The following is a 26,240-nucleotide window of genomic DNA, read 5'->3' on the forward strand; positions in this document are numbered from 1 at the left end:
CTGACACCATTCAGATAATAATCTGCCTTCTTGTTCTTGCCACCAAAGTGGATAACCTCACATTATCCTCATTATACTGCATTTGCCATGCATCTGCCCACTTACCCAGCCTATCCAACTCACCCTACAGCCTCATGGCATCTTCCTCGCAGCTCACACTGGCACCCAGCTTTGTGTCATCTGCAAACTTGAAGATGTTACTTTTAATTCCCTAGTCTAAATCGTTAATATATATTGTAAATAACTGGTGTCCCAGCACTGAGCCTTGCGGCACCCCACAAATCATTATCAACGAGGTTTCTCATTTGTGGAATAACTTGGATACTCCACAGTTCTCTGTTGCTTCCTCTCTACAGATGCAATCTGAATGGCTGAATTCTCCATTATTTTTTGTTTTTATTTCAGAAATCTAGCATCTGCAATATTTAACTTTGAATTAACATTAGATTTTTTAATGGCAACTTAATATTACAAAGTGAATACATAATGATAGCTGGATTGGAAACAGAATATGTTGGAAACACTCAGCAGGTCAGGCAGATAGACTTAAGGGCCTGTCCCACTTGGGCCGTCACTTACGCGACAGGCCGGTAGTGACGGTCGAGCGACGGTCCCGCGAGAGTTGCGCACATCATCATGTGCCCGCACAGCCGTCTGGAGCGCGTGACGTCATTTGAAGATGGACACAAAATGCAGGAGTAACTCAGCGGGACCGGCAGCATCTCTGGAGAGAAGGAATGGATGATGTTTCGGGTCGAGACTCTTCTTCAGTCTGAAAGAAGGGTCTTGACCCAAAACGTCATCCATTCCTTCTCTCCAGAGATGCTGCCGGTCCCGCTGAGTTACTCCTGCATTTTGTGTCTATCTTCAATCGTCTTGGTCCCGTTCTGGGATTAGGAGTGGGGGCGGATCCGGATCTGCAATGGCCGTGAGCCCCAGGCTGAGTTCGACGATCGTTAGCCTGCTTCTGCTGCTGTTGGAGGTGAGACGTCGCGTCGCGCCAGGGTCTAGGGCCTGTCCCACTTTGGTCGTCAGTTACGCAACAGGCCGGTGGCGCACGAAGATTTAGTGCAGGACGAAGTCCACACTCCTCCACGCCACTCCACACTCCTCCACACCACTCCATGCGCCCGTCCCCGCGCTACCCACACGCTAGCAGGTCACGTAAATGGCGCGTGAAAGACAGTTAAGTGGGACAGGCCCTTAAGTGTTTCAGCATTTTCTGTATTTCAGATTTCCAGCACTGTGGAGACCTTCAGTATTGATATGGAAGTCATCTTGGAGTGACTGTTTTTGTGTAAAAATACTTAAACCAGATTAGCAGTAATTCCTCTATAAAATAGCCAACTAAAAGCCTCTAAATAGTTGCTCAAACATAGGCCATTCTGACACAGTAAGCTATCTGTGTGACATGACAAATTATAATGTATCTTCCTAAAGCAAAAGGATCTCTCAAAATTTAATTTCTCACTATTCTTTGTGGTTTTTCTGTTTTATTCTGAGATATTCTCAAGTTAAGATTTTTAACACAACATACCAACAATTTTCAATATTGTATTTATAGCAGGGCTATGTCAACAAACAAAGGATAAAGGGAATAAAGAAATCAACAGATAATGAAGAGAGGAGTTGGCAAGCTTCGGCAGAACTAAGTAATGGACACAATGAGGAGGAGAGTAACCAGACACTTCATTGCTCTAATCTAGTAGACGGCAACAAGTTAAGTCAGTCAGAAGGTAGTGATAAAGATGGGAATCAGTCAGATAGAAACAATCTGTCAGATAGAAGCAACGATGCAGACACTGAAGCATCAGAGCCTGAGAACCCTTCAAAATCGATGGAATCCCTGAGTTGTGGCACTGATTCTAACTTTGGTAATTCAGTGCAATTCAAACACTCAGACTTTAACTATAGTGATTCCATTTCTAATGGGATATCAAAACTCAACCTTGGCTGTACCAAAAAAGAAAAAATAATTATTGATTCAGTTTTTGAGGAACAGAATGACAATGTTTCATTCAGCATTCAAGACACAAAAGAAAAATCTATTGTTTCAAGAAACACCGTTACAGCTTTTCAAACACTGACCCGGAGCTACAGAGCCAGACCTAAGGAATGTTCACTCCAGTCTTGTCTTGCCCAGTTCACATCCATAGATCTTCTAATGGGTAACAACAAACTGTTGTGTGAAAAATGTACAGAGAAAAAACAAAAACAGCACAAGAAGACTCAGTCAGCAGGTGGGTGATGTGGAAATGCCAGAAAAATCTATTTTATCTGCAAATATCCATTGCTGCATTAATGTTCCCTCACAAGAATTTTAAATGTGCAAAATTAGAGCACATGTTATTGGGGGTAGGATATTGACATGGATAGAGAATTGGTGGGCAGACAGGAAGCAAAGAGTAGGAATTAACCTGTCCTATTCAGAATGGCAGGCAGTGATTAGTGGGGTGCCGCAAGGCTCAGTGCTGGGACCCCAGTTATTTACAATATATATTAACTATTTAGACAAAGAAATTAAATGTAACATCTCCAAGTATGTGGATGACATAAAGCTTGGAAAGGTTGGGTGAGTGGGCAGACGCATGGCAGATGCAGTATAATGAGGATAAATGTGAGGTTATCCACTTTGGTGGCAAGAACAAGAAGGCAGATTATTATCTGAATGGTGTCAGATTAGGAAAAGGGGAGGTGCAACGAGACCTAGGTGTCCTTGCACATCAGTCACTGAAAGTAAGCATGCAGGTACAGCAGGCAGTGAAGCAAATGGCATGTTGGCATTCATAGCGAGAGGATTTGAGTACAGGAGCAAGGAGGTCCTATTGCAGTTGTACAGGGCCCTGGTGATACCGCATCATCACTGTGTGCAGTTTTGGTCTCCTTGTTTGAGGAAGGATATTCTTGGTACTGAGGGAGTGCAATGTAGGTTGACCAGGTTAATTCACGGGATGGTGGGTCTGACATATGATGAAAGAATGGATCAACTGGGCTTATATTCACTGGAATTTAGAAGGATGAGAGGGCATCTTATAGAAACATAAAATTCTTAAGGGATTGGACAGGTCAGATGCGGGAAAATTGCTCCCAATGTTGGGGGAGTCCAGAACCAGGGGTCACAGTTTAAGAATAAGGGGTAGGCGATTGAGGACCGAGATTATGGAAAAACGTTTTCACCCAGAGAATTGTGAATCTGTGGAATTCTCTGCCAATTCACTGGATGTATTCAAGACAGAGTTGGATATAGCTCTTAGGGCTAACGGAATCAAGGGATATGGGGAGAAAGCAGGAACGGGGTACTGATTCTGGATGATCAGCCATAATCGTATTGAATGGTGGTGCTGGCTCGAAGGACCGAATGGCCTACATCTGCACCTATTTTCTATGTTTCTACTTCCCTTGAATTATTTAATCATATTCATATAAAATAATGCTGACCTGCTACTTATTTTCTCGATTTAGGATATTACTGATATTTGGTATTGATTATTCCTAATTCCTTTATAACCTGACAGTGGGTGGTTTTCTACAATGGATTTTGACCTGGGGTTGTTTAAGAACTTGCAGTATATGTTACAGGTTAGGATGATGTGTGCCAAATAATCTTTATAAATATTTGGAAGCTTTGTAGTAAATGCTACTCTTCTTGTTACCTGAGTAAAGATTTTTATATTTCACATTAATGCTCATTTTTACGTTAAATATCTTTCCTTTCAATAGAAAAGAAATCAGAACATGTATATACAAATGCTCGGAAGCAAATGTTGATCTCGGCTGTCCCACCTATATTAAATCTTCACCTTAAAAGGTTTCACCAGGTAATATCAGGTTTATTTTTATTATTTTCATGTTTAATAATTTTGAGTCTGCACTTCATAAGATAAATCGCCCTTTAGATTAAAATTTCTCAGACATTTGCATGTATAAATTTATTTAAGCAAAACCAAATATTTGTTCAGTAATTGGACTCTAGATTTAAGTATTTAAATTATTTTTTAAATTATTTCAAGACATTCCTGACATTTTTTTATTCAAAGTAACAAAATATGGTGTATAATTACAGATTATTGGTTTAAAATTAAATTCCATACATAGAACATAGAACAGTACAGCACAGGAACAGGCCATTTGGCAAAATGGTTTGTTCTGAACATGGTGCCAAGTTAAATTGATCTCATCTGCCTGTACACGATCCTTATCCCTCTATTCCCTGCACTTCCATGTGCCTATCCTTGCACCAATAAAAACAAAACAAGAAATCAAATCAGCACATTTTACAGTGTGGAAGAAAGTAATTGGTTCTATTGTTTCTATGTGCCTCATAACAAAAATAGGTAATCATATTCCCCTTTTCTCATTTTCATTTGTCAGAAATAATTATTTCCCAAATACTTTGGTGCACTTGCATGATTTTGCTTCTATTTCTGTTCCCTCTATCCTATTCCATAATCTAATGTCCTTCTGCTTAAATATATACCTAATAATTCCAAGATATAGCTGGACAATATCTCTATTTCTGAGTAAATCTGAGGTTATTTAAAATTAGTTTCTACGTGGTAACTTGTTACAAGTCTAATGTTTTACCCCTTTTAATCTTCTCCAAGCATACAAACCTCCCAAGTTATCAATGTTCCTCAGGGTCTGCCCTTTGAGTAAACTGAATATTTCTAAGCTGCTGTTCTCAGGTGATCTAAAACTCTAGAACTATCAAGGGCCGCAAGGTGGCACAGCAGTAGAGTTGCTGCCTTACAGCGTTAGAGATCCCGGTTCGACCTTGACTACAAGTGTTGTCTATACGGATTTTGTACATGTTCTCCATGGCTGCGTGGGCTTTCTCCGGATGCTCCGGTTTCCTCCCATAATCCAAAGCCTTACAGGTTTGTAGGTTAATTGGCTTCGGTAAAAATTATAAATTGTCCCTAGTGCTAGTGTACGGAGATCACTGATTGGCGCCGACTTGGTGGGCCGAAGGGCCAGTTTCCACCCTGAATCTCTAAACTTAAAATTCTTCTGAAACCTTTCTGTCGCTATAGCACATTTTCCAACTTTATTACTCTTTAAAATCTAGCTCATTTTACCAAGTTAATTTTGTGCTCATCTTCCTTCATAACAAGCACAGTTCATGTGTTCAAGGAGTTTTATAAATACAAACTTTTGCAGAAAAAAACAGAAAAAAATTCTGGTATGAGCTGGTATGAGCTTAAAATTTCATCAATTTGATCTCAAATTATTGATTAGCATTATTTCCAATTTACCGTTATGAAAACTTAATAACACATCTGTTCGATCACTTAACTCTGTGGTGAGAAACACAGATTTATCTTGTCTTGCCCCCTTCCTAAAACCTCCCTGTCTTTAAATTATGTCCATGAACGTCTTCTGCATATTCTTCATGCTGTGGAGAGCCTTCATAATGTAAGCTGTTTAAATGTGTACACACTAATCTATTTTTAGATTATGTCTTACATGGATCCCATTGTGAACAGGACTATGATCTTTAAGGATTTGTTTTAAATTGGAATGACGTTTCTAAAAAAGTTTCACCTTATAGTTATCATAAATTGAAGGTTCAGTTACTTTAAAAAGTTTTATGTTCCATGTCAGGCAGGTTTGAGTTTGCGGAAAGTTAATAAACACGTGGATTTCCCTTTAGTACTGGATTTGGCACCGTTCTGTTCAACCAACTGCAAGGTATGTTCTGTGCACACACTTTTTTTGACAAGCTTTATTTCCAATTTACCTTAATGTAATCCTTATAACACATCTGTTCAATTGATCAGTATGTTTTCATGCCATCGAAAGAGGTTCAGTACAAATCTAGCTATTTGGATTGATTCATCAAAAGAGACACAACTTATTGGGTGTATATCATTGGAGTTTAGAAGAATGAGGGGTAGTCATATTGAAACGCATAAGATCCTCTGGGGACATGACAAGGTAGATTTCAATCAAAAGAATATCCCCAAAAAATTGCAGATGCTCGATATCTGAAACTAAAGCAAAAAAAAATGTGGGGAAAACTCAGCAGGTCGGGCACTACCTGTGGAAAGAGAACCAGTTTGTAGTTCAGATTTGCAAACTTTCATTAGAACTGGGAAAGAGAAAGATGCAAGTTAATTTTCAGACAGTAGATGTGTGATGCAGTGACGTGCGGTGAGGTAAATGGCTGGGGAGGCACTGGCTAGAATCAGTGGCCCGGCCCTCCCTGTATTGATCACCGTGTCTCCCCGGGGAGAGAGAGGGGTGGAGCCGGGGCTGTGTGTGTGAAGCACGGCGACTGGAGGGGCGGGAACGTTGCCCCGGGACCGTGAGAGAACGACCCACCTCCCCCTCTCCCCCTTCTCCATTCCCCCTCACACCCCCTCCCCGTTTACCTCTTACTTCCCCCTCCACCCCTCTACTCTCTCTGCACCCCTCTCTCCCCCCTCCACCCGGGGTAGATCTACCCGAGCCGCGAGTACGTTACTCCAGCGAGGGGCCCCCTTAGGCGCGTGGCCCAATTGGGAGCTCTCCACGGCCCAGAGCCTCTGAATCGGCCGCTACAAATCGACAAATCAACCTACCAGTCAGCGCCGCCTGCGGCTGGAAAGTCAGCGCCTCCAGCGGTGGAATCTAGTGCTGCACCGCTGCTGCTGAAGCTAGCTAACGTGGAGGGAGAGTGAGGCAGCGTCAATTACATGGGCTGAGTCTACGTAATTGACGCTCGCTCTCCCTCCACTGGGCTCAGTGAGGCAGGTGTGCCTCCCCTGGAGCTTTTTCATTGCAGTTTTATGGCGAGCATAAATTTAATATCTTTATACGTGAAATAAGTTACCTGGACTATGGAAGACGGGGACATGTAATGAAGGGCTTTACACATATTACATTGGTGACATACAGAGAGATAGTAACAGGCACACGCTTATTGCCCGCGCTCCATCCAGTTTCTGAGGGGTTGCGCAATCAGAGGGGAGACTCAGCTCAGCTCCTCGCTGCCTCACATCTCATCTCTCCCTGTATTTGCAGCGGAGCGAACAAATTTGGCGATTTTGACTATAAAAAATGATTATTCATATAAAAATGACATTTATAACAGATCAGTGGAAAAATCATTACATTTATTTTATTTTATTATTATTTTTCTTTACTTTTCTTAACAACTATTTTCATTGGGAATATGACAGGTGAGGCTCTGCCTCCCCTGACCGCACGTCCCTGGTGTGATGTGTAGACCAAAGAGAGCATCTGTGTTGGGAATGAGTCAAATTGGCTCCGCTTAATGTTAACAGAACATGAGCAAAACATAAAATGCTGGAGGAATGCAGGCCAGACAACATCTATGCAGGAAATGGACAGACGATGTTTCGGGTCGGGACTCTTCTTTAGTCCGAGAAGTGTCCCAACCCAAAATGTTGTCTTTCCATTTCTTCCACAGATATTGCTGACCCACCGAATTCCTCCTGCACTTTATGTTTTGCACAGAATTCCAACATCTGCAGTTTCTTGTGTCTCCAGTTTTCAGCACATTAAACTTTTAGATCTGTGTGATGAGTTGTTAATGGTAAGTTGCTGGCTAACAATGCAAGTAAGATAAGAAAAAAATAGAAAGTGGAAATTGCTAGAAAAAACAAGCAGGGTAGGTGAGATGTTTTTGCTCGTAGAAGAGTCGCAAATGAAGGAATATAGTTCAAGATCATTTAAAATCAAGGTCATAGAAATTTCCTTTATGCAGAGGGTCGTGAATTTCTGAAATTCTCTATTCCCAAGTATAGTGGGGGCTAATTTTAGAGATACATAAATATTGTGTTCAGTTCTGGGCACCATGTTATAGGAAATATATTGTCAAGCTTGAAATGGTTCAAAAAAGATTTACGAGGATGTCGCCAGGACTGGAGGGTGTAGGGAGAGGCTGTAGGCTGGGTCTCTATTCCATGGAGCGCAGGAGGATGAGGGGAGATCTTATAGAGGTACACAAGATCATGAGGGGAATAGATCGGGTAGATGCACAGTCTTTTGCCCAGAGTAGGGGAATCAAGGACCAGAGGACATAGGTTCAAGGTGAAGGGGAAAATATTTAATAGCAATCCGAGGGGTAACTTTTTCACACGAGGCTGGAACTATCCCATAGTTTAAGAAACAGTTAGACAGGTACATGGATAGGACAGGTTTGGAAGGATATGGACCAAGCGCAGGCAAGTGGGACCCCCAGAAGTGAGGACATCACAGAGCTGGTCGAGGGGGGGGGGGGGGCAGAAGAACAACTCCAGGACTGTTTGGAGTCTGTAGACTGGGCAATGTTCAAGGACTCGGCAACGGACTTGAACGAATACGCCACAGTCGTTACAGATTTCATAAAGAAATGTGTGGAGGACTGCATCCCTACAAAAACCTTCCGAGTGTTTCCCAATCAGAAACCTTGGATGAACTTTGAGATCCGCACTCTTCTAAAGTCCAGACACAGGGCATTCATGTCCGATGATACAGTGGCCTACATTAAGTCCAGATACGACCTTGGTAAGGCCATCAAAAAGGCCAAAAGGGACTCTGCTTCAAACTGGAGGATGAGACAGATGTTCGGCAGCTGTGGCGGGGCCTGAATGCAATCACCTCCCACAAGGCAAAACCAGGAGGCAGCTCGAATGTCGGTGAAACATCACTCCCTGACGAGCTCAATGTGTTTTACGCACGCTTTGACAGGGAGAATACTGATGTGCCTTCCCGATCCCCCACTCGCTGTGACGGCATTTCAGTCTCAGTCACAGAGGCCGACGTCAGGAAATCCTTCAGAGGGGTGAACCCCCGAAAAGTACCTGGTCCTGATGGTATACCCGGTCGTGTTCTAAAAACCTGTGCGGACCAACTGGCGGGGGTTTTTAAGGACATTTTCAACCTCTCACTTCTGAGGTCTGAGGTCCCCACCTGCTTAAAAAGGGCATCAATTATACCGGTGCCCAAGAAGAGTAAGGTGACGTGCCTCAATGACTATCGACCAGTGGCACTAACGCCGGTGGTGATGAAGTGCTTTGAGAGGCTGATCATGGAGCAAATCAACTCCTACCTCGACAAAAACCTGGACCCACTGCAGTTCGCTTACCACCACAACAGATCAACAGTGGATGCGATCTCGCTGGCCCTCCACTCCGCACTGGACCACTTGGACAACAAAAACTCATATGTCAGGCTGTTATTCATCGATTACAGCTCGGCATTCAACACAATCATCCCCTCCAAACTGGTTACCTAACTCGCAGAACTGGGTCTCTGCGCATCCCTCTGCAACTGGATCCTCGACTTCCTCATTCACAGACCACAGTCTGTTCGTATTGGTGGAAATGTGTCAGCCTCGATAACAATCAGCACGGGAGCACCTCAAGGCTGCGTGCTCAGCCCCCTGCTGTACTCACTCTATACCCATGACTGCGTAGCCAACCACAGTGCGAACTCCATCATCATGTTCGCTGACTACACCACTATTGTGGGGCGTATCACTGATGGGGATGAGTCAGAATATAGAAGGGAGATCGAGCAACTGTCCATATGGTGCCAGCGCAATAACCTGGCCCTCAACACCAGCAAAACCAAGGAACTGATTGTGGACTTTGGAAGGAGTAGGAGGGGGACCCACAGCCCCATTTATATCAACGGGTCGATGGTTGAAAGGGTCAAGAACTTCAAATTCCTGGGCGTGCACATCTCTGAAGATCTTTCCTGGTCCGAGAACACTAACGCAATTATCAAAAAAGCTCATCCGCGCCTCTACTTCCTGAGAAGATTACGGAGAGTCGGTTTGTCAAGGAAGACTCTCTCTAACTTCTACAGGTGCACAGTAGAGAGCATGCTGACCGGTTGCATCGTGGCTTGGTTCGGCAATTTGAGCGCCCTGGAGAGGAAAAGACTACAAAAAGTAGTAAACACTGCCCAGTCCATCATCGGCTCTGACCTTCCTTCCATCGAGGGGATTTATCGCAGTCGCTGCCTCAAAAAGGCTGGCAGTATCATCAAAGACCCACACCATCCTCACCATCCTGGCCACACACTCATCTCCCTGCTACCTTCAGGTAGATGGTACAGGAGCCTGAAGACTGCAACAACCAGGTTCAGGAATAGCTACTTCCCCACAGCCATCAGGCTATTAAACCTGGCTCGGACAAAACTCTGATTAATAACCACTTTCTGCTATTTGCACTTTATCAGTTTATTTATTCATGTGTGTATATATTTATATCATGGTATATGGACACATTTATCTGTTTTGTAGTAAATGCCTACTATTTTCTGTGTGCTTAAGCAAAGCAAGAATTTCATTGTCCTATACAGGGCCACATGACAATAAACTCACTTGAACTTGAACTTAACTGGGACATTGTTTGCCGGTATGGGCGAGTTGGTCCGAAGGGCCTGTTTCCACACTGTATCACTCTGACTCTATGACTCTAGGCAGATACATTTTTGAAAGATCGAGGGATTGAAGAGGGCTTGGAAGGATTAAGTATGATCATATAGAATTACAGGGCAGGTGAGAGGTGACATCGTTCTGCTTGTGTACCTGCTTGCTGGTAAGCATGCAGGTACAGCAGGCAGTGAAGAAAGCTATGGCATGTTGGCCTTCATAAGAAGAGGAGTTGAGCGTAGGAGCAGACAGGTCCTTCTGCAGTTGTACAGGGCCCTAGTGAGACCACACCTAGAGTATTGTGTGCATTTTTCGTCACCAAATTTGAGGAAGGTAATTCTTGCTTTTGAGGGAGTGCAGCGTAGGTTCACGAGATTAATTCCCGGGATTGCGGGACTGTCATATGTTGAAAGAATGGAGCGGCTGGGCTTGTACACTCTAGAATTTAGAAGGATGAGAGGGCATCTTATTGAAACATATAAGATTATTAAGGGATTGGACACGCTAGAGGCAGGAAACATGTTCCCGATGTAGGGGGAGTCCAGAACCGGGGGCCACAGTTTAAGAATAAGGGGTAGGCCATTTAGAATGGAGATGAGGAAAAACTTTTTCACCCAAAGAGTTGTGAATCTGTGGAATTCACTGCCTCGGAAGGCAGTGGAGGCCAATTCTCTGGATGCTTTCAAGAGAGAGTTGGATAGATCTCTTAAAGATAGTGGAGTCAGGGGATATGGTGAGAAGGCAGGAACGGGGTACTGAATGTGGATGATCAGCCATGATCACAGTGAATGGCGGTGCTGGCTCGAAGGGCCGAATGGCCTGCACCTATTGTCTATTGCCTTAGGAAAACACCAGCTTTGACTCTGGCGTTAAATGTATTTTATCAAAGGACTGCTGAAATGTATGACATCTACCCTGATTGTATAGTTCTTTGTGCTGATTTCTGAGGACGTGGGAAAATTGAGAGAAGTATCCCATGGCCTGATTTTTTAGCTATCCTCCTTGCTCTGTAACACCAGCAGGACAGATCCACCAAAGTTGCAGAATAGGGGTATGCAGTCAATATAGGAGGGAAGAGACAGAGTCTTTGACTTTTGCCTCCATCACAGTGAGGAGGTGTCTGGTGAACTCACTGTGGTGGATGTTAATTTGTGTTTATTGTATGTTTTGTTATTTATTATTATATGTATTACTGCAGGCAACGAAATTTCGTTCAGACCGAAAGGTCTGAATGACAATAAAGGAATCCAATCCAATCCAATGCAATATAGAGTTGGCTTAATGTTGATTCTGGCATCATCTTGGCAGGACAAATCAAAATAGGGCGTACATGGTAAATGGTAACGAATTGAGGAATGCAGTTGAACAGAGGGATCTAGGAATAACTGAGCATAGTTCCCTGAAGGTGGAATCTCATGTAGATAGGGTGGTAAAGAAAGCTTTTGGTGTGCTGGCCTTTATAAATCAGCATTGAGTATAGAACCATATAACCATATAACAATTACAGCAAGGAAACAGGCCATCTCGACCCCTCTAGTCCGTGCCGAACACATAATCTCCCCTAGTCCCATATACCTGCGCTCAGACCATAACCCTCCATTCCTTTCCCATCCATATAACTATCCAATTTATTTTTAAATGATAAAAACGAACCTGCCTCCACCACCTTCACTGGAAGCTCATTCCACACAGCTACCACTCTCTGAGTAAAGAAGTTCCCCCTCATGTTACCCCTAAACTTCAGTCCCTTAATTCTCAAGTCATGTCCCCTTGTTTGAATCTTCCCTACTCTCAGTGGGAAAAGCTTTTCCACGTCAACTCTGTCTATCCCTCTCATCATTTTAAAAACCTCTATCAAGTCCCCCCTTAACCTTCTGCGCTCCAAAGAATAAAGCCCTAACTTGTTCAACCTTTCTCTGTAACTTAGTTGCTGAAACCCAGGCAACATTCTAGTAAATCTCCTCTGTACTCTCTCTATTTTGTTGGGATGTAATGTTAAAATTGTACAAGACATTGGTGAGGCCAATTCTGGAATATGGTGTACAATTTTGGTCACCAAATTATAGGATGTCAACAAAATAGAGAGAGTACAGAGGAGATTTACTAGAATGTTGCCTGGGTTTCAACACCTAAGTTACAGAGAAAGGTTGAGCAAGACAGGTCTTCATTCTTTGGAGCGCAGATGGTTAAGGGGGGACTTGATAGAGGTTTTTAAAATTATGAGAGGGGAACATAAGTTCAGCACTTATTGAGATTGATAAGACTTCCGGGACATTTCTTATGGAATGTGCGAATGGCAGACCGTGAGAGTAAAACCTATACTTGATTATTAACAACTCTACTTGCCTCATATCCTTTGTTACTTTCAGTATTGGTCAGATGACCACAAGCATCCCTTTAGGAGATGAAATTCAGTTTACATGCTGAGGACATTTACTACTTCCACCTTGCTAAATTGGACATATTTGAAACACATCATAAAGTACACTGATAATGTTCAGACTGCACTGCTTCAGCAGAATCTTTTGCTAACTTTAACCAATATAGCTATGACATTAATGTCAAGCAAACAAGTGATAAATTGACCTGGTATATTCCATTAATCATGGGCAGAAATCCCGGGGGGGGGTGGGGGGGGGGGGGACGTTCCCTCCATGTTTTGAGAGGTGGGGGACAATCCCCCCTCCCCCCCATGTTTTGTAATCTGGATTTTGAAATTCGAAGGGAAAAAAATCTATTAAAAATCTCTGCTTTCCGCGAGACAGTGGGGGTGGGACTGATGATCGATTGGACGAGAGAGACGTCGGTCAGCAAACAGTGGGGGGGGGGGGGGACATGATGATTCAGCACGATGATTGGAGGAGTGAGGTATCGGTCAGAGGCGGAAGTAGGGGGGGGGGGGCACTGAGGATAGAGCGCGGTGATTGGACGAGGGAGATGTCCTGGTGGAGCAAAGACCATAGAGCGGAGCTTGAATCGGCCCGTTCGCGGGGCCCTTCATCGCCTGACCCGGCGCGGCTTAAACTCGGCCGCGGGATCTTCCATCGCCCCGGGTGAAATTGCTGTGTCGAGGCGATCGAGGCTCCCGATGCTGAAGCCCTCGCCAGGCGATGGAAGATCCCGCGTCCGATTTTAAGCCTCACCGGGCGATAAAAGGCCCCGCGAACTGGCCAATTGAAGCCCCACGATTCGGGGCGGACGAAGCTGCTGTTGCTGGAGTTTGGAGTCAGTCACCAACCAGGTCAGCTCTCGATGTTATCGTCCACAGGGCCCACGGCCAAAGCCTCGCCCGTGTGCACGTGCGGCCACTAAGAAATTGTGTCTCCACCCATGTTTTGATAGCAATTTCCGCCCCTGCCATTAATAAATATAATACAGAGCCTTATCAATACAGACAGCTAGTGTCCCGGTAGTGTAATCTACGTCATCAGCAAAATGGTGGAAGATGACTCAATAGTACAATGAAGAAGCACCCAATTCACCAATAACCAATAACTCTTCAAGAAGTAGCCCTTGCTTTCCCTCTCCCTCCATTCCCTCCCCCTTCTCAGTTCTCCCACCAGTCTTACTGTCTCCGACTACATTTTATCTCTGTACCGCCCACTCCCCTGACATCAGTCTGAAGAAGGGTCTCAACCCAAAACATCACCCATTCCTTCTCTCCAGTGATGCTGCCTGTCCCGCTGAGTTACTCCAGCAATAACTTTGTTGCTTACCTTTAGTTTATGTTCGATCAGGTTCATTCAGTTTAATTCCTTATTGCAAACATGGACTAAAGAGGCAAATTGGTGGGTGTGTTTTGTTTTTGTTTTTTTTTAATCATTAGGGCCCCAAATAGAAGATCATGACCCAGTATTGCTGGGGGTAAATGGAGTATTATGTTGGCATTAATTGAAATTTGGAATGGACTGAAGCAATAGGACTACATTAGATATTTTGGGGGTTAAAACAAAAAATACTAGAAATGCTCAACAGGTCAGAGAGCATCTATGGAAAGAGAAATAGTTTTGTGTTGAGGACTCTTACATCATAATTGGAAAGCAAGTAAACAAATGGTTTTATGTTAGAGAAAGGGGAGGGGATTGGACAGGGCAAGTAGATTATCTCTGATTGAGTAAGCCCAAGGCTGTTAAAATGATTCAAGTGTTGGCTCATTGGCAGGTTAAGGAAGGAAGTTAGAGAGAGTTTTTAATGAGATCTGAAACCAAAAAGCTTGAGAAAACAAGCAGAGCAGACAGGGTCTGTGGAGAAGGAAAAACAAAGTTAATGTTATTACTGGATAACCTAACAGCCGAATGGCCAGCCCTGATACAAAGCGAAGAACCATGTTATCTTAGAGTCTTGAAATTTATATTTAATTCCAAAGGTTGCAATGTACCCAGGCAGAAGATGAGATATTGTTCCTTAATCTTATGTTGACCTTTGATGGTACTGAGCAGGTGAAGACAGACAGCTCAGAAGGAGTGCAAGTTGGTTAGACAATGCACCTGGAAGCTCATGGCCACCTCTGCAAACTGAACAAAGGTGTGCTGCAACTGATCATGCAATTTTAATTTTTGGGTTGGCAGACCAACTAAAAGGCTGTCACATAAAATAGTTCATGAATCCCTGCTACCTATAATGTAATTTAATGATGTCAATTGGAGAAATGTGCAGAGCTGGATGGGAGTCTGTGGAATTCTCTGCCTCAGAGGGTGGTGGAGGCAGGTTCTCTGGATGCTTTCAAGAGAGAGCTAGATAGGGCTCTTAAAAATAGCGGAGTCAGGGGATATGGGGAGAAGGCAGGAACGGGGTACTGATTGGGGATGATCAGCCATGATCACATTGAATGGCGGTGCTGGCTCGAAGGGCCAAATGGCCTACTTCTGAACCTATTGTCTATTGGAACGTAAGGTGTGAGAAGGATGCATAGATGCTGCAGACAATATACATGTTCCGTCTGAGCTCATTGGAACCTATGTTCAAGACTTCAAGACTGAATGATGGGCAGGAATGTTAGAGATAGATTAAATTATGGCAGTATTCACATTGGTAGGAAAAAATTAAAACCAAAGATATTTTTCAAATAAAGAATGAATGTAACTAATAGCATCGTGAGCAGGTTTGGTCTGCTTACCTAACAAAGGAGATACGTGTCTGCATGCGTGTGTGGCAGGTGCCTGCATAATGTTGTATATAATAGGTAAGCCCCATCTGATACAGCCAGGCTTTTGAAATAACTATTCAGTTAGTTCCCATTACTGATCTTAGGGTCTCAAATTGTTTTTGTTTCTCTTCTCTTTTGAAAGTTCGAATTAATTGGATGGCACAATGTTCTGCAGTCTCTTCAACTACCTTAAAGCTCCCATCACCTTGGTTCAATCCTGAGGTCTAAGGTCGTTTGATGGAATTTTCCCTGTGGCAGATAATTTCCCTCCTGTTTCACTTTCCTCCCATGTCCTAAATGCTCTTCAATTATTTGGCTACTGTACCTGTGAGTGAGAGTTGAGAGAACTATGGGTGGGGAGGAGGGAGGTGTGGTTTAATGGGCATGTCTGAGAAAATAGATTATGAAACAAGTGACATGTTGGATTGCACTGAGACTCATCATGGATGGCTTCCTCTATTGTAAGAACATCAAAGAGTTTGCCCAAGTGAGAATGCAACATTGTAGTACCAGATTGATGGGTTAAAGTATGTATAGCTAAGGAGATTCAAACTTATTGGTATCCAAAAATGTGGTCAGAAAGAGGACACAGGTCAAAGAAGAAATTAGGAAACAGGTCATCCACTCCTCAGACTCTGAGGAAGGGGCCTGACCCAAAACATTACCTCTCATGTTCTCCAGTGATGCAGCCGGACCCGCTCATTTACGACAGCACTTTGTGTCTTTATTTGTAAACGAGCTTCTGCTGTTTCTTATATCCCCAGTTAGTTACAATACTGACATCTACTGGCAATGTGGAAAATTGATTTTGAGCTTGTTTGCTCAAAGCAGGACTAATCCAATCTGGCTAATGACTGTTCAATCCATTTGCTCTGGATGTTTAGCAAAGTGATGGAGATTATTGTCCACAGTGCTATTAAGTGGCACTTACTCACTATTAATCTACCCACTGATGCACAATTTGGGTTTTACTAGGGATACTTAACTCCAGATCTCATCACGCTTTAAGTTCAAAGATAGAGCAAATAGCTAATTTCCAGATGTGAGGTAAGACTGACTGGCAGAAATCAAGTCAGCGTTTGATCTCATCTGATATGTTACTTTTTAGCATTCAAAACAAAATTGTCTTAGTCCTGAAAAAGTTTATTTATTTCCTTCAAGCCTACTGGCTACATATCTGTAAATACAGAAATCAACCAAAATGATGACGGTGAAGATCAAAATAGTGGTTAATACACAATTAACCATCAAAAACACTGTGAACCCTTCTGAGTGTAGTCACTAGTTATTACAGGAGAATTTTCCAAAACTCCCTGGAGGCAGGAACGGTCCCAGTGGATTGGAAAATGGCCAATGTAACACCTATATTTAAAAAAGGAAGTAAACAGAAGGCGGGTAACTATAGACCGGTTAGTCTAACATCGGTGGTGGGTAAAATGTTGGAGACAATTATTAAAGAATCACTTACGGGCCATTTGGATAAACATGACTTCATCAGACAGAACCAGCATGGTTTTGTGAAGGGGAAATCGTGTTTAACGAATCTGCTCGAATTCTTTGAGGAAGTAACAACCCGAGTGGATAAAGGGGAACCGGTGGATGTGGTCTACTTGGACTTCCAAAAGGCTTTTGACAAGGTGCCACATAAGAGACTATTGCTAAAAATAAAAAATTGTGGGATTGGGGGTAATATATTAGCATGGGTAGAGGATTGGCTAACAAATAGGAAGCAGAGAGTGGGGATAAATGGTTCATACTCGGGATGGCAACCGGTAACTAGCGGGGTTCCGCAAGGGTCGGTGCTGGGACCCCAGTTGTTCACAATTTATATAAATGATTTGGAGGAGGGAACCAAGTGTAATATATCAAAATTTGCAGACGATACGAAAATGGGAGGGAAAGTAGGGGATGAGGAGGATAGGAAGAGTCTGCAAAAGGATATAGATAAGCTAGGTGAGTGGGCAACAACTTGGCAGATGAAATTTAATACTAATAAATGTGAAGTCATTCACTTTGGGGAAAAAAATGATAGGGCAAGTTATTTTCTAAATGAGGAGGAGCTGCGTTGTAATGCAACGCAAAGGGATCTAGGGGTATTAGTACATGAATCACTAAAAGTCAGTATGCAGGTGCAGCAAGCAATCAGGAAGGCCAATGGAGTTTTGGCCTTTATTGCTAAGGGGATTGAGTATAAAAACACGGAGGTCTTGCTGCAGCTGTACACGGTATTAGTGAGACCACATTTGGAATACTGTGTACAGTTCTGGGGTCCATACTTAAGAAAGGATGTACTAGCCCTGGAGGCAGTGCAGCGAAGGTTTACAAGATTAATTCCTGCAATGAGGGGATTGACATATGAGGAAAGGTTAAGTAAGCTGGGACTCTACTCTTTGGAGTTTAGAAGAATGAGAGGAGATCTCATTGAAACGTATAAGATCGTAAGGGGCCTTGATCGGGTGGATGCACCGAGGATGTTCCCAATGATCGGGGAGGCTAGAACTAGGGGACATAGTTGCAGAGTGAGGGGGGGCTCTTTTAAAACTGAGATGAGGAAGAACTTCTTCACCCAGAGGGTGGTTAGTTTGTGGAATTCACTGCCCCAGGGAGCAGTGGAAGCAGAAACGTTAAATATATTTAAGTCAAAAATAGATGGTTTTTTAGCTGCCAAGGGGATAAGGGGCTACGGGGAGAGGGCAGGGATATGGACCTAGGTATGGTTAGTATAGTAGACCTGAGTGATCTCCTGGACAAGTGTCGATCGCCTGGATTGGGGTCGGAGAGGAATTTCCCGGATTTTTTTCCCGAATTGGACCTGGGTTTTTATCCCGACTACAGGCAGTGCTCAAGGTGAGGTAAAGTGTCTGTAAACCAATTCTTTTCTCTGTAAACCAAAAACGAAACAATTCCCCAAAACCAAGATAAAACTATTTGCCCAAAATAGTTGAGTTTCCCCTTCTTAATTTGGAAGTGGTACTTTTTTCCTTAAAGATTTTCCCACCCAGATGGTAGAATGATAATAAAACCAAGCCAGCATGCTTTACTTACTTAGTAAGGGCTGATTTTTGTTTGGATAGGATTAAAAAATGATAAAGAGAGATTAATGAAGATTTGATTGATTGATTTGGGGGATGGAGCAACTAAAGCAAAATTTGAATCAAGTTTATGAGTTCTGCATAAACATTGCAGCGTAAACTGGAATATTTTTACGTATTAAGCCATTTTATCGGCAATGACAGAGTGACCCACCATTGTAATTAAGAAGGGTCTCGACCTGAAATGTCACCCATTCCTTCTCTCCAGAGATGCTGCCCTGTCCCGCTGAGTTACTCCAGCATTTTGTGTCTATCTTCGGCTTAAACAAGCATCTGCAGTTCCTTCCTTCACATTGTAATTTAACAGCTGAGACTAATATTCTGCTACAATTTGTAAGCATCTAATCTCACAAAAACCTGTGCCATTTGATTGTTACGGCAGGCTCTCTGTTAATACTGTCCACTAAATATTACTGGATGTCACAAGCTATACAAATCACTAGTTCAGCCCTGTTTCACCTGCATCGCTTGCCGGCCTCGGTTTCTGCTGTCTGTAAGATTAATGTCAGCAGAGAGAGGAACCTAAAAAAATATATTCAATTATGATTTTCTTTGACAAAGGTTATAATTAATTCGTGGTTGAAATCCAACAAGATTTGAGAGGAAACCAGTGGCATATGTTGATCTCCAGTCCATGTGCTTTCAGTCCAGTGTAATGTAATGGTTGTAGTCGCGCTCAAAGATGCGCCAGCATTCAGCTATGTCCGAGTCAAAGATCAGAGGGTCTGGACGGCGAAGCGAGCTAGCCATGTCAGCAATAGTGAATGTACAAAGCAAAACTAAGTGAACAAAATAAAAATCGATACACTTAAACACGGAGTGGGTTAGCAACCACTTCTTGACACCATGTAAATGACCCAGTTATTCTCACAACATGGTACAACATAGTTTTATTAAAGATCACTTACAGTAGACTTCAGCATGTTGTTATAGCTGTGTAGCAACGATTAGACTAGCAGCACGAGCTGGGCTACGATAATATAAACCGTGTAGTAGGCCGAGCTTCTAAATAATAAAGCACAACGATTGGTTAGTGTGGAGTAACCCTGTATATGCATTCCATAAAGAGAGTTTTTTGATGAGTAGCAGAGGGGAGACCTGATAGAGGTATACGATTATGAGAAGCAGAAAAAGAGTAGACAATGAAAGAAATGTCAAAGACTAGAGGGCATTGGTTTAAGGTGAGAGGAGGGAAAATGTAAAGGGTATGTGCAAGACAACTTTTTTTGTGTGGTGCTGGGGCCCTGGAACATGCTGCTAGGGCTGGTGGTAGCATAGTGGCATTTATAATGCTTTTAGATAGGCACATGTTAATGCAAGGAATGGATGGATATGGGTCACCTGCAGGCAGAGGAGATTAGTGTAACCTGGTGTCCCATTCGGCACGGACATTGAGGGCTGAAGGACCTGTTCCTGTACTACACTGTTCAATTACTGAAGTTAAAAGGAATGATAATTTGTTTGTTAATGCTCTTTTGTTCAAAGCCTTAATCTACAGTTTATCTTTCATTGTCTTATCTGAGATTGCCCTGGAGGAATTTATGTGCTTCATTTGATCTGGATCCATCTAGAACCATTTAATCTGTTTGACTAAGAAAAACAAAAGTTGATTTCTTGTACATTTAGTTTTAAGCAATTATAAACACTAAAATCACTTGTTACTATCCATCTTCAAATAGACAGGCACCAATCCGGCATTTCTGACCTGGAACATACCTAAATATTTAGTTGACTTGGAAGATTGTAGTTTGGACACTCCTTCACATTCTGTTTCTTTCTACTTCCACACCTATTTAGAAAGTGCAAGCTATTGTATTCTTAAATAGGGTTATGTGTGAAACCTCTATGAGGAAGTAACTTTTTGTTGTTTTCTGAGACTTGCTACAGTTGAGATAAAGGCTCATTCTTTTCAAACAGGATATGTAAGAAAAATAGATAATACTTGTAGCACAAGTCAACTACAGTATCTGTGAGAAACAAATAATCTTTCATCCATTGCCCTTCATTCAAACACAACATGATTGCGAAAAAAACTGCTAAAAGGAATAATATGATGGAAAAAAAAGAAAATATTTGTGGGGGAAAAAGGGTATTTGAAAAGTGATTTAATTAATTGGCAGAAATGACTGAGGCATGTTAAGAGGAATAATAGGAATCTGCTGAAAAGAAAATGGGCATCACATAACTATTCCATTTTACCAATGTAGGCTGAAAGAGAAAATGAAAGCTGTTGTTCAGATTTGAAGTTGCTGAAGTGATTTTAAAGGCAGTTAATTCCAAAATTTGAGGTTGTATTGAGCTTCACTGAATTATGTCATATTTGAACAAAAGTTCTGAGCACAAGGAGAACTGCAGTGGCAAGTGACTGAATTCAACTTTGTACTGCATGCTAAATGGTGGCAATCAGTAAAGCAAGCAATTTTTACTTTACCAAAAGCTGCATTCTAAGCAGTGTATTTATTGCATAACCTTGGAGAAAATAACAGTAAATAATTGACTTACCTGGAGGAAATGTTTAGGGTTTCTGAAGATGCTGTGGAAGAATGTAAATTAATAGATTTTATATTTGTATCACTCACTTGGGAAGATTTTCAGGTATTGGGGGTGATGAAGTTTGGACAGGAAAGTCATGGAAAAGTGGGCAACACAAATAATAGAAAATTAGAAGTGTTTAAAGATTTATTTTCAGTGTAAGATGAAGGATATTATTAGAAGGTACACAAAATTGCTGGAGGAACTCAGCGGGTGCAGCAGCATCTATGGAGCGAAGGAAATAGGCGACGTTTCGGGCCGAAACCCTTCTTCAGACTCATATCAGAAGGATATTATTAGTTTGCCTAGCTATTTTGGAAAACTCTTTGAAAGAGATGCAGAATCTGAGGAAGTTAAAATCACAGTTTTCGGAAAAAGATCGAGAATGACTTTGAGACTGAAAATAGGAACAAACATGGGATCTTGGGCCGTGTTTATAACAATGTGTTAAGAAAAAAATATTTAATGTGAATTAAGTGTTCAGTGATGCAAGGCTGGATTGTGACACTCACAACCATAACTGTTCCAAGTTGGAAACAATGGTTATACAGGCACGAAGGTGTGAGTGAATCATGTGCCCAAGGTTAAATAGAGAACAGTAACGGCAAGAAAATTGCATGAAGTTTGGACAGAGCTAGGGTCAAAGGAAAATTTAAAATTGACGTAAAAGGAAGTAAGTTCCATGAAAAGATGATTTACGACAGTTCTTTTTGTATACCTGGGAGAAGAGGCATTCTATCGAGTGTCTGTTGTGACTAGTTTTTGTAGCATGGACACATAAAATTATTTATATTTTTGGTGTATTGAAAATCTAATCATCATACCATGAAAACACACACTTGCAAAATTCTGACTGACCTTTGTGGGCTTATAATTTTAGAATGTTGGAGATGAAAGCCGAGTGGTCTATGGACTTTATGGAATAGTCGAACACTGTGGTTCCATGCGTGGAGGCCACTATGCAGCTTATGTGCAAGTCAGAACACCGAACAAAAAAATACCTGAACATACTTCCGCAAACAAGAATATTCCAGGTAAAATAATAAAATAGTAACCAAGTTGCATTATATTCAGTTTGTCATAGTTTATTGAACAGTTTTTTAAAACATTTCCCTCACAAATTTTAAACTTGAGCTACCTGTATTGCTAAAGGGCCCGTCCCACGAGCACGCGACCTGCATGCGGCAAGCGCGACCTAAAGGGCCGGTCCCACCAGCATGCGACAAATGTGACCTAACGTGGTTGCTTGAGCCGTACGGTCTCGCGGGGCCGGTCCCACTTCGATCGCCGGAACCGTATGGAGTTGTGCGGAGCTGGTCCCGACTTCGCGCGGGGCTCCAAAAAACTGACCGTGTTTAAAAATTCGGATTTGGTCGCGCTTGCCGCATGCCGTACGGCTCAAGCAACCACGTTAGGTCGCGCTTGCCGCATGCAGGCGCATGCTGGAGGGACCGGCCCTTTAGGTCGCGCTTGCCGCATGCAGGTCGCATGCTCGTGGGACAGGCCCTTTATGTTAATTACAAAATCAAAACTACGCAGAAGTATCCCTTGATTTACAAGTGTTAAATTTATGCATTTTCATTGCAAGCTAATTGACCCTTTAGAGTATGTGTCCACTATTTACAAAGTTTAGTTTGGTATAATGTACAATCATTAATGTGAGGGTACAGAGGGATTATATTAATAGTGGCAATAAGCTGCAATTAAAATCCTAATAACAGTTCAATCAAGACAGATCACTGGGCACTAGACAAACAGCTGTATGGAGTAGACAGTTGTTTACACAGTACTTTAGCATAAGCACCTATTGAAACATATTACAGCCTACTAACATAATTAACTGTAAATAGATCTCCATTGCTTGTAGTATCTTGTACACAATTACGGAGGGCAAAGATGTTATAATAGAGAGAATGGAATAAAGGTCAAGAATGGAATAAAAAATCAATCATGTGCCCCTGAGCTTTATGATGATTAAGGAAAAAACAAGATCCTAATGAGAAAACTTGAATATAATCTGCGAAAGAGAGGTGGGGGAAAGTGATATTGGGTCTTCTGAAAGTATGAAGACATTTAAGGCTTACCCTGACTGAAATATTTAAAGTGCGCAAAGTTGCATAATAGTGGTGGCGGCCAGCAAGTGCAGATATAATGGTGGCAGCAATTTTTACACAGAGCTGAAAACAATCATCAATAGATAGGGCTTTTCTGGAAGGGATCTCCTCCTCCATCTTGAGGGATGAGAAAAACTGATCCAGGGTTCAAGGCTGCCAAGATCATCTTGCAGAGATATATTTTTTTTTAAACTGTAGATGCTGGAGTCTTAAGCAAAAAAATAGACAGGCACCAATCGTGTTTGGTGAAACAGTCGCCTAGTCTGTGCTTAGTCGTGCCGATTAATGGAAGCCACATCGAGAGCATGTAGTAAATGCAGTAAATGAGGTTGGAAGAAGTGTATGCAAGCCTCTGTCTTATCTGGAAGGGCTGGTGGTGTGGGGTTCCTGGATGGATGTGAGAGAAGAAATGCAGTGATAGGTATTACATTTGTGGTTGCAGGGGAAAGTGCCAGAGGAGGGGGCAGATTGGTTGGTTGGGAAGGAATAAGTGAACCAAAGAGTTGCAGAGGGAATGGCCATGGATCGTAAACGTTCTGAGAGATATGGGACTCGTTCCAAAAACACTTTGCTCAGCGTGGATGAATCGGACCAAAGGACCACTTTCTGTGCTGTATAATGTGATTTTATTTTTTTTAATTCTTAACTGTTGAAGACCACTATGTATCACGTTGATTCTGATTATTCTTGCATCCGGTCATGGAACTGTGGTATGGTTTTGCAATTATATTTAATGGAATTTGTAAAAATTATGATCTTTGCTTTTCAGGATTCAGAGATGTTGGAGCGCCACCAGGCCAATGGGTTTATGTCAGCGACACTCTTGTACAGACAGTCCCTGAAGCAAGAGTACTTAATGCTCAGGCTTACTTATTGTTCTATGAACAACTTTCATAAAAACATGAGCAGGCTACTTTTTCTAATTTATACCTACTCGTGTTGGGTTTTGCAAACTTTTCATGCTATCTTTAATTTAACAGGGAAAGTTAGAAGGACATCATGATTAAAAAAATTGTTGCCACTAGAGGGAATTAAATGCACTTTGAGTATAAAGGTAGTTGAAAGCAGTGAGGTTTACTTACAAAATTATGCCTTTAAATTTTCCCACCACTACCCTTCCCTACCCAGAGTTTATTTAAACTGACAGAAATGCACATATTTTCATTATGGTCATTATCATTCAATGTTTATTTTTCAACTTTGGAAGAATCCTACTTTGGTTGTATTTATGAAGGTGATGACTATTTACATGCAAAAAGAGAAAGATTAGTCGCTGATATCAGAGACAGTTATAACTTCATATTTTATGAATGCTTTATTATAAAGGGCAGAAATAAGATCCAAGAATATTGAATGTTAATATCTGATATATATATATATATATTTTTTAAAACAATAAAATTTAGTTCTTTGGAAGCCTATCTCACTTCATGCATCGTTACCTTTGCATCAAATTATAAAATATTATGTCACAAATTCTGGATTTTAATAGATGAAATGCTATTTATGTGATAATCCACTCACAATATATCAGAAGGGTGCACTCAGTCTCTTTCTGAATTTTGACACGGTTTCACAATATCAATTGAGTTATGCATTTTTTGTTGTTAGTCTTTTTTGATGCCCAATATGATAAACATGTTGCTTGCTCAAGGATATCTCAATAAATAATTGCCTACCATGTGTTCTTTTGAATTCTTCAATAACATTATCCTTAACATTTACAAAATGAAATATAATCAAAGCTGCAGCAAAATCAAACTGGTACTAATTATATGGAACAAACACCCTCTATCACATTTATTGCGTTTGGTCCTCGAAAAGCATTCTTATTAATGTACCTGTCCAAATATCTTTTATATATTGTTTTTGGTCCTGCTTAAACTACTTCCTTTGGCAGTTCGTTCCATATACCCACTATCTTCACCTTTGGGTCCATATTAAATATTTCTCCTCACATCTTAAACCGTGCCTCTACTACTTGATTTCCCCACCTATGTGCATTCAACCTATCTATTCCCCTCATGATTTTATACACCTGTATAAGGTCATCGCTCAGGCTCCTGCATTGCAAGCAATAAAGTCCTTACCTTCCCAACCTCTTCTCTATAGCTCTAGCCCTCGGGTCCTGGTAATATCCTTGTAAATCTTCTCTGCACCCTTTCCAGCTTAATGGCATCTTTCCTATAGCAGGATGATGAAAACTGAACACAAAATTCCAAATGCAGCCTCACATTATTCCAAATGCAACTTCTTGTACCATTGTAACATAACATCCCAACTTCTATACTCAATTCCTTAGCTGATGAAGGCCAATGTGCCAAAAGCCACCTTCTCTCCCAGATTTTTCTGCGATGCCATTTTCAGGGAACTATGTACATGTACTCTGATATGTACATGTACTCTGAAAATACTGATATAAAACATCTCGGTCTTGCTGATGTATTTTGATGTCAATGAGAATTGTTGGCCAAATCTGCTCATCACACTTAAATTACTTGCCAATCCTCGCCCACTTGCCTAGTTGATCAATCACCTTTGTCCTTATCCATAATTATTTTAAAGCAAATAGAACTGTGGTCTCTGGTCCCAAAATGCTCATTCATTGACACTTCAGTCACTTCCCCTTCCCAATTCCCTAATAGTAGGTCAAGCTTGGGTGGGAGTGGGGGATGGGGCAGATTCGAACCAACATGGTGTAATCTTTCCGAGAGTTCACTCCATTTGCCATGTTAAATTAGATAAAATAGTCATTTAAAATGAATACATTTATCAAATTCCACCCAATTAATCCCAACATAGATTGGGACTGGGATAATGAATAAAATGAATAAGTTTATTGGCCAAGTATTCACATACAAGGAATTTGCCTTGGTGCTCTGCCCGCAAGTGACAACATGACATACAGTGACAGTCAGGAATGACACATAAAACATTAAACATTAATAATAAAACATTGTTGATTAAACATGTGAATTAAATAAAAT

General features: G+C 41.8%; 1 protein-coding gene across 3 annotated transcripts in view; it reads left to right on the forward strand.

Moving 5' to 3' along the window:
* The window catches only part of usp45 (ubiquitin specific peptidase 45), a 95,357-nt gene extending 70,421 nt beyond the window's left edge, over positions 1-24,936 (forward strand). The window contains exons 13-17 of one of the 3 annotated variants that reach the window (XM_033021032.1): positions 1,565-2,240; positions 3,721-3,818; positions 5,605-5,691; positions 22,020-22,173; positions 24,023-24,936. In XM_033021032.1, the coding sequence (XP_032876923.1) occupies positions 1,565-2,240; positions 3,721-3,818; positions 5,605-5,691; positions 22,020-22,173; positions 24,023-24,150 (1,143 nt within the window). In that variant the 3' untranslated portion in view covers positions 24,151-24,936. Of the gene's footprint in view, positions 1-1,564; positions 2,241-3,720; positions 3,819-5,604; positions 5,692-22,019; positions 22,174-24,022 lie in introns of those variants that run through there. The other 2 variants (XM_033021031.1, XM_033021033.1) reach the window with 2 other exon arrangements.
* Positions 24,937-26,240: the final 1,304 nt, after the last annotated feature.

This window comes from Amblyraja radiata, chromosome 5 (assembly GCF_010909765.2).
Source record: "Amblyraja radiata isolate CabotCenter1 chromosome 5, sAmbRad1.1.pri, whole genome shotgun sequence".
Taxonomy (NCBI): domain Eukaryota; kingdom Metazoa; phylum Chordata; class Chondrichthyes; order Rajiformes; family Rajidae; genus Amblyraja; species Amblyraja radiata.